The sequence below is a fragment of the Chiloscyllium plagiosum genome, chromosome 11, assembly GCF_004010195.1.
Source record: "Chiloscyllium plagiosum isolate BGI_BamShark_2017 chromosome 11, ASM401019v2, whole genome shotgun sequence".
Taxonomy (NCBI): domain Eukaryota; kingdom Metazoa; phylum Chordata; class Chondrichthyes; order Orectolobiformes; family Hemiscylliidae; genus Chiloscyllium; species Chiloscyllium plagiosum.
In genome coordinates this window covers 21,767,830-21,781,610 of record NC_057720.1, presented here as the reverse complement: position 1 = coordinate 21,781,610, position 13,781 = coordinate 21,767,830, and the positions used below count along the sequence as shown (strand labels likewise).

At 38.2% G+C, this 13,781-nt stretch overlaps 1 protein-coding gene across 3 annotated transcripts in view; it reads right to left on the bottom strand.

The window, feature by feature from the left end:
• Window positions 1-13,781, bottom strand: part of LOC122554209 (polypyrimidine tract-binding protein 2) — a 74,669-nt gene that overhangs the window by 56,100 nt on the left and 4,788 nt on the right. For all 3 annotated transcript variants that reach the window (XM_043698864.1, XM_043698865.1, XM_043698866.1), the window contains exon 3: window positions 2,518-2,590. In XM_043698864.1, coding sequence (XP_043554799.1) covers window positions 2,518-2,590 — 73 coding nt within the window. The remainder of the gene's footprint in view (window positions 1-2,517; window positions 2,591-13,781) is intronic.

Here is a 13,781-nt window from a genome sequence, read left to right as displayed (position 1 = left end):
TTTCGGCCCAACAAGCCCACACCGACCCTCCGAAGAGCAACCCACCCAGACCAATTCTCCTACATCAAACACTACAGGCAATTGAGCATGGCCAATTCACCTAACCTGCACATTTTTGGACTGTGGGAGGAAACCCACGCAGACATGGGGAGAATGCGCCCAAGGTGGGAATTGAACCTGGGTCTCTGGCGCTGTGAGGCAGCAGTGTTAACCACTGTGCCACCCACTATTAGATTAGATTCCCCAGTGTGGAAACAGGCCCTTCGGCCCAACAAGTCCACACCGACCCTCCGAAGAGTAACCCACCCAGTCCCTCTGACTGATGAACCCGAGAGGAAAACCATGCAGACAAAAGGGAGAGAATCTGCAAACTCCATACCGACAGTTGCCGGAGGCTGAAATTAAATCCAGGTCCCTAGCACTGAGAAAGCAGTGCTAATCACTGTGCCATGCCACCAAAGAACAAACAATGGTTTTGTGCTCATCATTAGAATCTTTATTCCAGATTGATTGCAATTCAAATTCCACTATCTACTTTGGTGGAATTCAAACCTGGGTCTGGATTACTAATTCAGTGATAATCTAATACCTCATCCCCTCCCTGGGATATAGTTAAAGACTCAGCAATGTGGGAAGGAGAAAATTAGATCTAACTAGATTACAAAAATTTTTTTGCAGTAGTGTTTGTTTCAATCAAGTATTTTAAAGCTATTTTTCCAATCGAACTGTTCAGAGATATTATTAACAGACCTCTGGAGCAGGTGGGACTTGAACCCAAGCCTCGCAGTTCAGGGGTAGGGATTTTACTTCTGTAGTACGACAACAGAGGCCCCATTTTTAAAAAAACTTGTATTATATCATCCAACGTAGGCTATCAACTTGACAGATTCCCACACAATAGTCTTTATTTTGCACTGCAAAGCAACTAGCCAAACCTAAAGAACAGACCAATGCTGTAACCATTAATAACCAGAGAATCCTGTTCTGACAGTTGGCGCCTTCCAATAATCAAGATATAAATCAGAAGCAGCTTTCCATGCTCAGATAAACCCACTCAGGAAATTAAATGTTTTGAAAAGCCAAATGTAATAAGGCAGTCACAAAGTTTGTTACAACAAAATGGCTGGGAAGTTATGAGTAAATGCAGTTCAGGCACAAACCAGCCATAATCTGACTGAATGGAATACACCTGATAGTTGAGAGTTCGTTGAATCGTAAGTATATTTTCATTTTTTTTTAAAAAGTCACCTTGCAGCTTACAATGTTCTGCTGCATGCTGTTTTATTTCCTACACCCATTAAGTAGTGGGTAAAAATATGAAATTCAGGCATCCTTGGCCAACCAAATCACACCTGGACTTGCACACTGTTCCTGTCAATTCCACATTACATGAACCATTTTTGTCCATTTAATGCAATCTTGAGACTATTACATGGGGTTATATATTACACTTGGACATCAGGGAAGGAGAAGTGTAGGCCTCCACATAGATGTCAGCTAGATTATAAAAATTACTTCAAAATCAATAGCAGATATTATTATGAATAAAATCTTAAGTTATTGTGTGGGCAGTCAGTCTCTAGAATGCTGCAGCAATCATGTGAGGTACTACACTGCAGCATTCTAGAGACAGACTGCCCACACAACGAATTTGGAATAATTCATCCTTTTCTATTGCACAAACATCACAAATTTGTTCATCCCTATGCACAACGCCAGCATAGCATAGATACAGAAATGATCGGAATTACCTCAAGACTTCATGGTTAAAAATAAGGAGCAAAAAAAAATTCCAAAGGCTTAATCCTAAATCCAACTGGTCTCTGCAGCTAATACACAAAATCTATTTCTTTTCCCAAATACCAATTGTCGAGACTGAACCGGTCACTACTGAATAGCAGTGGTTTACCTGGATTTTAACTGAACTAAAATATAAATAAAAACCAGTTCTTTTTACAGAGTATATTAAATTCTCAAATGTGAAGGCCTACTGCACTGGAGTATTTCAGAAGATTCTCAATGTGACTTGAAGATCTAGGAGATTGCCACAGGAGAAGATATTTACCTTTCCTACACCAAGTGTTGCTAACCTCAGATATGCTCTGGAGAACCAAGGTCAAAAAGGACAGTAATTCATAACTTTTGTTAAACATCATTAAGGGCTCAAAATGCAAGATGGCCCATCTCAGCAACTGAGCTAGCTTGTGAATGTTCTTCCTGGATTTTAATGTTCCAATAAAGATTACTCATACAATATCACTCCTCAAATTTATGTTGATTAGATACCAGTTTTTCTTCCTATTCTCATTTGTCAACTGTGCTGGCAATGCACAGACCAAAAAAGCATGGGGTTGGTAATTCTAATAGCACCAAAAATAAAATCACCTGTGAATAACCATCCTTCCATGTACAGAAGCAGATAATCATTCAGTACCGTGCATTTAACATACTTATCCAATAAGACAAGAGTTAAAGTAAACAACTTTTGCTCTAAAAAAAATGGACTAGCTCACCTACCAGTAACAACCACACTGCTCATGGCAGAGTTTGAGCTGCTAAGAATGGTGCCAGAAAGTTCGTCAGATCCCCGCTGCAAAGAGAAAACACAAAATCCATCATTTCAATACAGTGATGCAGAACACTTTCGTGCACTGATGTTTGTTTGTTTCTGGAAATCACAATGATTAAAAGTGCTTTCTCATATTGCTGTCAAATATAATTAAGTAAAAGCTTTCATCAAAACTTTATAGAATGTTGCCAAAAAAACAAACCAAATACAATTGAGGGACAAAAATAAATTCAACTGTACCAGCTCTTTACATTATTCAAGAGTTATGATTCAACAAGTTCTGATTTACTTTCTTTTCCCAGCATAATTTTAATGAGCCTACCTGTCCCTTGCTCACAAATCACTAACTGTTCTCACTATATAAAAAAAAAAGTTTTTGCTTACAGAAAAATTGCAATTTGTTACTAACTGGAAATACATGGCATGATTAAGTTTAAATAAAAAAAAAGTGTTACCAGCCACTTTAATCCATAAAAACGGCCCTCTGAACATGTTTGCTGATTTAATTGCAATATTTCCTCCAAGTTTATACAATTCTGGTGATTATATTTATTAAGTTTGTGCTTTCATCAGTATTAATAATCTAGCCTAGCAAATTAGACAAAAGTCACTTAATATTCAAACAGCTTTATCCTGGAATGACTTAAGCACACTTGTTAAAAAGATATGAAGCCAAGCTCAGATGAGTAAGTGATCCATAATACATAACTCAAGCCTTAATGCTACACAAATTGGTTAAATTTGTAGTTATTTTTCTTACATGGTAGTCACCTATTTAGATTTTGTGGGTTGTGTTTCGGAAAAGGTCACTTTCATCAATTTTGTCTCACTGGTGGATAAACCCCAATGCAGAAAACTCAAAATCCATCAACATCACAGTAATATGAATTATCATGTAGACCCATCATTTGCAACAGTTACATCCTTGGAAACCCTGACAAACAGCAAACATTTTTATAATTGGAGTCACTTGGATAAGTTGCAACCATCCGAAATTTGATAAGTATAGTACTCCAAAGATAAATCTCAAAAATAAAAAAATGTTTTACTGGAGAAAAAGTGTAATATCAAATTTCTCAAACTGACCTTGAGGTTTACAGCATTAACAATCAGTACAATGATACAGGCCCATGTGTAACCTGGTATCCACAACAGAAACATGTACTTTCCAGGCCAGGAAATACTGAATCAAAGTTATCTTCTGTTTTTCTTTTTTTAAAAAAGGATTTTTAAGAGTTATTCCTCAAGTTTTCTTCCATTACTTATTCTTAAAATCAACGCACATAAGCAATCACTGGACCCACGTTAGATAAAATGGTGCATAATGTTTTGAGTGGAGAAGTAAATTAGTGAATGGCAAAGACACAAACAGGATTTACTGTAATAAAATACTGTTGAGCTCTACGCATGATCTCTGCCATAACAGAGTCTAGAGATTTATAGCACGGAAACAGATGTTTTGGTCCAATTCGCCCATGCCATCCAGGTATCCTAATCTAGTTCCATTTGCCAGCACTTGGTCCATATCCCTCTAAACCCTTCCTATTCATAAACCCATCCATATGTCTTTTACATGTTTAATTGTACCAGCCTCCACCACTTCCTCTGGCAGCTCATTCCATGCTTGCACCATCCTTTGAATGAAAATGTTGCTCCCGAGATCCCTTTTATATTTTTCTCCTTATCCTAAACCTATACCCTCTAGCTCTGGATTCCCCCACTCCAGGAAAAATACTTGTCTATTTACCCTATTCATGCCCCTCTTGATTTTATAAACCTCTAAATTCCAGACCGAAAGTGTGTTTGGATAAAACCCTGAAGGGGTTTACATGAAGGTGAGAAAAATCCAGATTAATATGACCAAGAATTGAAGTCAGAAAGTCAAACCCTACATAGGAACAAATTACTGCAGATGCTGGAATCTGTACTGAAAAACAAATGCTGGAGATCACCATGGGTCAGACTGCATCCATGGAGAGCGCAAGCTAACATTTCAAGTCTATGATTCATCAGAGCTCTGATGAAAAGTCAAATTCAAAACATTAGCTTGCTCTCTATGGATGCTGTCTGACCCACAGTGATCTCCCGAATTTATTGTTTTCACTAAGTCAAACCCTACACAGGAGAGGACTTCTCTTCTTATGCAAGGTAACACTGTTGGTAAAAATACAAGAGTTATCAAAGCCATGTTTCAAAATCTTTAAGCATGAATAATTTTGTTTATTCTAGCTTTATATCTTTTGCGCAACTGGTTTAAATTTAAAATCCCAAACCTGCAGCATTGCATGTTTGTGCTTCAGTGAAAAACCGCATGTTAAACCTAACCTAAAAAACCCAGAATTCTAATCTGGGATCTGACTCATCTAGTAATAGGTCAACTGGGATATCACACTTCAGACTTTGAAAAAAAAACTACAAAAAAGTACTTACATCCACTTTCCCAACTAGGTTTAAAAATCAACAAGTCAATATTTTGCTAAGTACTAATGCCAAAAACTTCTAGCCCACAAATCTTACGAACTTCCATCTTCCTAAATGCACTTACAAGTTCACTGATGACCCCACTATAGTTGATTTGAATCTCAGATGGCAACGAAAGACTACAGACGGGAGGTGGAAGACCTGGAAAAATGGTGCACTGAGGACAACCTAGCTCTCAATGCCAGCAAAACCAAGGAACTCACTAATGACGTTCGGTGGGATGTTACTCATGCTCCCCTACACATTAACACAGAAGTGGAATGAGTGGAGTGTGTCAAGCTCCTGGGAATGGTCATCCAACACAAGCGTTCTTGGACTCTTCACGTGGACGCACTGGTTACAAAGGCCCAACAATGTCTCTTCTTCCTCAGGCAGTTGACAGTGAATACCTTTGCCAACCTTTATAGGTATGCCAGAGAGCATTCTGTCTGGATATATCACTACCTGGTTTGATAGTGATATATCAGAGACAGTTAGAGAGTGGTGAACACAGCCTGGACAATCACAAAGGCCAACCTCCCATCCATGGAATCCATCTTCCAGGCCCGCTGTCAAGGAAAGGCTGCCAGCATTCTCAAAGGTCCATCCCACCCTGGCAATGCTTTTCTACAACTACCATCGGGAAGGTGGTACAGAACACTGAACACAAGCACCAGCCAGTTCGAAACAGTTTCCACTCTACTGTTGTTAGAATACTAAGTAGACTCAAATTCTTAGCATGTGTCTGTACCTGTGTTTTTGCCACTGTTTACCTATTATTTACTTAGCTATGCAATTTAACCATGTGATCTGCCTGTATTGCTCGCCAGACAAAACTTTTCACGTGCCTTGGCATACAGGACAATAAATTCAATTTCACCTGCTAGGTGAATGCAATATTGCCAGAACAAATTTTTTTTTAAAAAAGTTATAAAAACAAAAATAGGCACCTCAAGAATAAATTCTATTCATGAAAAAAATTTTATAAACACTAATCCATCTCCTGAAGATTCAAGGCCAAATGCAGACTATAGGTGAAGTAGGAATGGATGACAAGGATACTAATCCAGTTTACAAGAAATGCACACAAAGTATGTAAAAGTTACTCTACGCTCAATACATTAGATCATAATATTTATATAGCACTTAAAATAATGAAATAAGTTAGCACAGAGCTCAAAAGATTGTTTTCAGATGTTTTGTCACTTTATTAGATAACATCAGTGAGTCTCTGTTGAATTACTGGTGGTATGACTCTTCTCTCTATTTCTAGGTCTTTGTTTCTTTAGGTGGGTGATGTCATTTCCGTTTTCTTTCCCCCAAGAGAAGGTAGATAGGGTCTAAGCCAATGTGTTTATTGGTGGAGCTCTGGTTAGAATGCCATGTCTCTAAGAATTCTCGTGCGTGTCTTTGTTTTGCCTGTCCTCGGATGGGTGTGTTGTCCTTCTTTGTGTACATGTAGTGAGTTGTCTTTTGGTGGTTAGTTGGTGTTCATGTATCCTGGTGGCAAGTTTCCTGGTAGTTTGCTCAATGTACTTTTTCTTAAAAACACAGCTCTTGCATGGCATTTTGTAAATGATGTTTGTTCTGCTGGTGTTATCATCTATTGGATCCTTTAGGTTCAGCTGTCATTCTTTCAGTGTGTTGGTAGGTTTGTGGGCTGCCATGATGCCAAGGGGTCTGAGTAGTCTGGAAGTCATTTCTGATGTCTTTGATGCAAGGAACGGGAGTCTGTTGTCATTGTGATGTCATCACAAAACGGAACAAATTACAAGAGACATACAAGACCATCAACAATATATCTTGACAGGCATAAAATTCACAAGAGGTGATGAACGACAACAGACTTCCATTCCTAGACGGGACAAGTGAACTTATAGTTAACCGACAGCTTCGGAAAAACACATGGACCAAATACTTAACTTCAGAAGCCATCATCTCACCACCCACAAACTGAGCTGCATCAAGACATTTAAAGGAGCTACATCACACTGCAGCACCCAAGAACTAAAATATCTATACAAAGTTTTCAAAAATAAAACCGGTACCCAATAAACAAATCTGCCAATTCCTCAAACAAACCTAAACAAGCAGACAACGCAACCAAAAGCCATAGCCACATTATCTTACATCAAAGACATATCAGAAATGACTTCCAGTCTACTTAGACCCCTTGGCATCATGATAGCCCACAAGCCTACCAACACACAAAGTGACTAAATGAACCTAAAGGATCCAATAGATACCACCAGCAAAACTATTTACACGATACCATTCAAGAATCGTAAAAAGAAAAACACTACATCGGAAACTTGTCATCAGGATACATGAACACCAACTAACCATCAAAAGTCACGATCCACTCTCACTAGTTTCCATACATACAGACAAAAGAAGGACGCCTTTTTGACTGGCACAACACATCCTAGGTCAGGCGAAACAAGGACACGTACAAGAATTCTTAGAGGCATGGCATTCTAACCAGAGTTCCATCAATAAACACATAGGATCTAAGCCAATGTGCTTGGAAAAAAAAACAGAACTGGAAATGACACCACCCACCTTAAGCAACCAAGACCTATCGAGAGGCGGGTCATACCACCAGCACTTCAGAGACTCTCTCTGATGTTACCTAGTATGGTGACAAAACATCTGAAACAAACCTTCAAGCTCAGCAAGATAACTTATCAACCTGAATTACAAATCTTGCCAAAAATTAATAATGAAACATTGCAAGGTGTTTAACAGAAACATTATGAAACAAAATAAAACTGAGCCACGCAAGGAGTTAAATGACCAGACAATTGGGAGAAAGGGTAGGTTTTAAAGATGTGACTCAACAGGAAGCAAATGAGTAGATAAGCAGCATCAGAATGGAAGTACGGCTGTTGGGCCTGGCTGGGCCTGGCAACAGATGGTGGGGACACTGATAATAGAGCAATTAAAACTAGGAACCCAAGGAGACCAAAACTAGAAGAGCACAGCTAACTCTTCTAAAACAAAAGTCTGCGACTTGATTGGAAATCTGCATTTAAAATGTTCCTATTTAGTCTAAAATGTTTCCAACTGCACTATGACTTTCATAACTGACACTTACTCCAATATATTCAACTAAAACAAGTTTGATGGGAAGATAAATGCTCTAAAAAAAAAATCACAAGGATACATAATAAAATAAACTTTGACCATATTCATGAACATATGACGGGAGATGGTCTGTGTCAGCTAAAGGTTTGTGTCAATTCTCACCAATTAGACTACTGCCAAACTTTATATGTATCCATGACAGCCCCATGAATGGCCGACACTTCATTTTACGTTATGCCACTGTAAAGTAACAGTACCAAGAACAGACTTATCTTGTCAAACTGCAATTGAAAATGCAGTCTTGTGGTTTGGTATTGAGGAATAAACAGAAATCATAAAATCTATTTAAAACAGTTACTCAGCTTTAATTACAGATAGTGCTGCATCATAACTTTAACTATATAATTACTATGAAGTATTTTGCTTTGCAACTGGGTTGCAATTCAAAATATTGAAATTGGAAAACTGAAGCTGTATTGAAAAATTATTAGGGTTGGCATATCATTTGATGGGTCTACCAACAAGTTAATTCAAAAGGTTGTGCTGTACAATCTGAGGACAAATAAGCATGCATAGCTTGAACCAGGAAAAGGAAACAGGGAGTAAAGAAAAATTACTATTTTCATGAAGATAATACAGGAGCCAAAATGGAAATGCTGCAGAAACAAATTAACATTGTGACAAGTAGTAGTAAAATCCAAATAAAATGTGAATTGGTCAATTTAGGTACCCACAAATTGAATACACATTTCAAAGTTTAAAAAGGTTTATTTGAAGATTCTGTCCTGAAAATGTCCAAAGATATACTATTCCATAATTTAACATTTAAACTAAACTAGGAGGGAAATTCAACTTTTAAAACTACAAAATAGTCTTAATAAAATACACCTTACAAATTGAGCATGAGAAACCCTCAGTGCTGGCTTTGCAATTTTCAGAAAATCAACATTCAAATGTAACAACATTAGGCAAATTAGATGCATACACAGGAAAGATTAATCAAGAGATCGATCAACTGCTTTGGGTGATAATACATATTATTGATGTCAAAGAGACGTACAGCATGGAAACAGACCTATCAATTCAACTTGCCCATGCCGACCAGATATTCCAACCTAATCTAGTCCCACATGACAGTACCTGGCCCATATCCCTCCTGATGTCTTTTAAATGGCACAATTGTACCAACCTCCACCACTTCCTCCGGCAGCTCATTCCATACACATACTACCCTCTGCATGAAAAGGTAGCTCCTCGGGTCTCTTTTATATCTTCCCCCTAAACCTATGCCTTCTAGTTTTGGACTCACCCACCCCTGGGAAAAGACTGTATTTATCCTATCCATGCCACTCATGATTTTATAAACTTCTATCTAAAATGATCAGAGTAACTAAAAATGTATTCACTTCAAACAAATATGTGATAACTGTTAGTGCCTATGTAAAACTATCTAGATACTTTAAGCTTTCAGCTAAAAACAATGTATTTATGTAGCTGTAAATATCCATGATTTGCACTCTTCTATAAAAATCGATCAGAGCTCTTGTATGGGCACTACCATTACATCAGAGCTAGGAGGCCTGGGTTCAAGTCTCACCTGTTCCAGAGGTGGGCAATTAACATCTGAACAAGTTGATTTAAATATGTAACTAGGTCCCTGCTACATTTATTCCCTTGCTGAATCATAAAAGTTCTTAAAAAGGAAAAGTAGAGGGGAAAACAGAAAAGTTTTAAAATGCAGAGTATATAATGGAATTTCATTAGTTATTGAACTTGTGAAACTATTTCAACCAGACTTCGATAAGCTGTAGCTAACACGTGGCCTGCAAGTCAAATTAAAATTTTCTTTTTCCAATGAATTACCCTAAAGCATGAAAACCAAGGCGAAAAAGATGTGTAATAAAAAAAGTATCAAGATGCAGTGCATTAATTTTTTTTTAGATAAATTCAATACTGACACTATTTCAAACTGGCTGTCGTCACTGAAATATTGAAGTCTTACATTATCAAATTAATTTCTAAAATTTATCAAGAACAGAAATGGTTTTATTTTCCTCTTGCACTTCACAGGCTGTTCACTTCCCATTCTGCCAATTTTCTAGTGTCTGAAGTTCTGGCAAATTTCTTATACAAATTTAACAGTACTAGCAAAGCTCAAGACTATGGTAAACATAGGTAAACAAAAAGTGATAAAATTATTTTGACAAACTTAGTAAGGTTTGAAGTACACAATGTCTCCAAAGTTAGATTTTAAACAGCAACTTTTGTAATTATTAGGATGGAATATGGGCCTCAAGCATTCAACACCTCTATCACATAGTTTGATAATAAAACATGAAAGCAGCATTGCACAACTTCTAGTTCTTAAATGTCTTTATTTTAGGCCAATTTTCTCTTCCATTCTTTCAGTTATATTGCCCATGATCAGTAACAAAAACTGGAGAAACTCAGGAGGTCTGGCAGCAACAGTGCAGATGTGAAACAGAGTTAAATGTTTCAAGTTCAATATGGCTTTTTCCAGGGGCGGCATGGTGGCTCAGTGGTTAGCATTGTTGCCTCACAGCACCAGGACTTGGATTCAATTCCAGCCTCGGACAACTGTGTGGAGTTTGCACTTTCTCCCAGTGTCTTGCGTGGGTTTCCTCCCACAATCCAAAGATGCACAGGTCAGGTGAATTGACTGTGCTAAATTGCTCATAGTATTAGGTGCATCAGTCACAGTAACCCACTCAGATCAACTTCCCTCTTTGGAGGGTCAGTGTAGACTTGTTGGACCAAATGGCCTGTTTCTACACTATAAGGAATCTAATCTAAACAAAATGCTGAAAAGAAATTCTGAAAGACACAGTCATGATACACTTGAAGCATGAATTCTGTTTGCCTCTCCACAGATGCTGATAGACTTGCTGAGCTTCTTCAAAATTGTTTTGTTTCAGATAACCAGCATCTACAACGTTTGCTTTTGCCTGCTGGTGCACATTACCTTGCTGAAGGATACAACTGCAAGGCTAAGGCTAAAATAGTTAGAATGCCACTTGATCATAGGAATTACTGAAAATGAGGCAATAAGTCCATTGCACCATGAAATTAAATGCCAAAAAAAAAGCATACTGGACATTGCCAGAATTCTTGCCTGATCCTTGACAAGTCAACAGAAGCACTCCAGTCAACATTGAAATTCAGGGGACAAGTAAGAGTTGTTAATTCTCAAGTTCAACATATCAATACAATCTATAGAGATGTACAACACAAACAGACCCTTCGGCCCAACACATGTCCAGCAACCAGATAGCCCATATATAAACAATAAGCTCTTTGCAGTTTTACTATCACACCATACCAGTTCTATTAATAACTGCAAACAAACATTCAATTAAAAACAACATGTTTTTATTTTAAAATCCCAATTGGGAGTATAAATACAGATGATTTTGTAACAATACCATCACTGCACAGGTGAGCAGAATTCTACTACAGGATTAATAAACTGGTCCACATGCTTTCAATTTATTTGCAATGCATCACTCCAACAACCTTAATACCGCTTTAAGTCCATAAATCAAGAAAAAATTATTGAACAGATTACATTTGTAAATTCTAACAGAACGGTCACATTTCTGCAGTTGAACTACCTCAAAAATGGAAACAAAAACTTAAATACTGTACCACTATCATGGAGCACTAGATATCTGAAATAAAGAGCTCTGGAAAAAAAAGAAGAGTTTGTCAGAGTGGGAATACTCTGCAGCCTAAGTAAACAAGAATGTCTCTTGTCAGTCTAAACAGAAAAAAGGAAATCAAAAGTATAAAAACTGAAAAACATGCGAACTGGGAAAGAAAAAAAGATGACTGGGAGAAAGTGAGGACTGCAGATGCTGGAGATCAGAGTCAAAACTGTGATGGTGGGAAAGCACAGCAGTCCAGGCAGCAGAGAAGGTACCCTTTGCTACCTTCCCCCATTACCCTCTCTGACCTATCACCTCCATCCCCACCCCCATTCACCTATTGTACTCTAAGGTACTTTCTCCCCACTACCCTCATTTATCTCTCCACTCTGCAAGCACCCTGCCTCTATTCCTGATGAAGGGCTTTTGCCCAAAACGTTGATTTTCCTGCTCCTTGGATGCTGCCTGACCTGCTGTGCTTTTCCAGCACCACTCTAATCTAGACTCTGGTTTCCAGCATCTGCAGTCCTTGTTTTTACCTAGCATCAGAATCGACGTTTCAGGCAAAAGCGGGCATATCCTGGTGAAGGACTTACGCCCAAAATGTCAATTCTCCTGCTTTCTTGGGTGCTGCCTGACCGGCTGTACTTTTCCAGAACCATGCTCTTGAAGTCAAAGAGAGGACTAAACTTGCAAAATACCAATACAAATTACTAAGATTAGGAAAGTTGAAAAGTCATATGTAATTATACAAACGAAGATTTCTAATGACAAAATGCTGAATTTAAGAGGCATTTGGATGGGTATATGAATAGGAAGGGTTTGGAGGGATATGGGCCGTGCGCTGGCAGGTGGGACTAGATTGGGTTGGGATGACTAATACATATTAGAGATTAATAATCAGGATTAATAGTCTCATAGTACCACTGAGGTGTCAGATGAGCATCCTTCAACATCTCATCCAAAAGGGACCTCCACCACTGAACCAATGAGAAAGGTTAGACCACATTGTCTGCAACTCGTAATACATGAAGCATTTAAGCAAAGGATATTTGACTAAAAAGTGCTGTAAATGAGACAAAAATTTTTAAACTATATACATACACACACAAAACATCTTACACCAAAATTTAATTTTTCATTGTGAAAACTAGTAAAGAAAGTGAATTCATGTTTTACATATGTACTAAAGAGGTACTGAAGCTCTAAAAGTAGTCAAATAGACAGTATAACATGTTGAGTATTGCATATTAAATTCATCCATTTGGTAAATCACTAAAGCTAGCAACTTAATTTTGGTACAGTTTAATTCAAGTCTAGAACTGTCCACTCAGTGCACCGAATGTCCAAAGCCAACTGTGCAGACCACTGAAGTAAACAGGCAGCCACTCCTGAATTCATTTGCACATAGGCATCTTCTTCCAGATCCCATAGTTTAGAAATATGGGAGAGGCAACCAATATACAATATTTCACAATGCAAGTAGCAGTTTTCAGCTGCAATTTGACCTACAAATGATGGACCGGCTAGCAAATGATGTAGCTGCCATCAAGAGAAAATTCATACAAAAACAGATTTTCGTAACTAACTTTATTCACTCAAGTGATGTGGTAACACTGGATAGGCCAACACTTATTGCCCACCTTAAAATGACCTTAAGATTTTGGCAAGTAACCTTCGTAAACTTGCTGCCTAACACAGTGCAGGTGCACCACAGTGCTGTTAACAAGCTATTGCCAGTATTTTGATCCAGAAAGTTAATATCACTTGTACATCTGCATGGTGTTGCTCATGATATTGCCGCCCTGGACTCATTATTCGAAGAGTGTTCATCTACTACCTGACTTGGTAGTCACAAAAGGTGGGGATATGCCAGGTCATGAAGTCACAGGAGGTTAGATCAGAGTGGTGCTGGAAAAGCACAGCAGGTCAGGCAGCACCCAAGGAGCAGGAAAATCGATGTTTCATCAGGAATAGAGGCAGGAAGCCTCCAGGGTGGA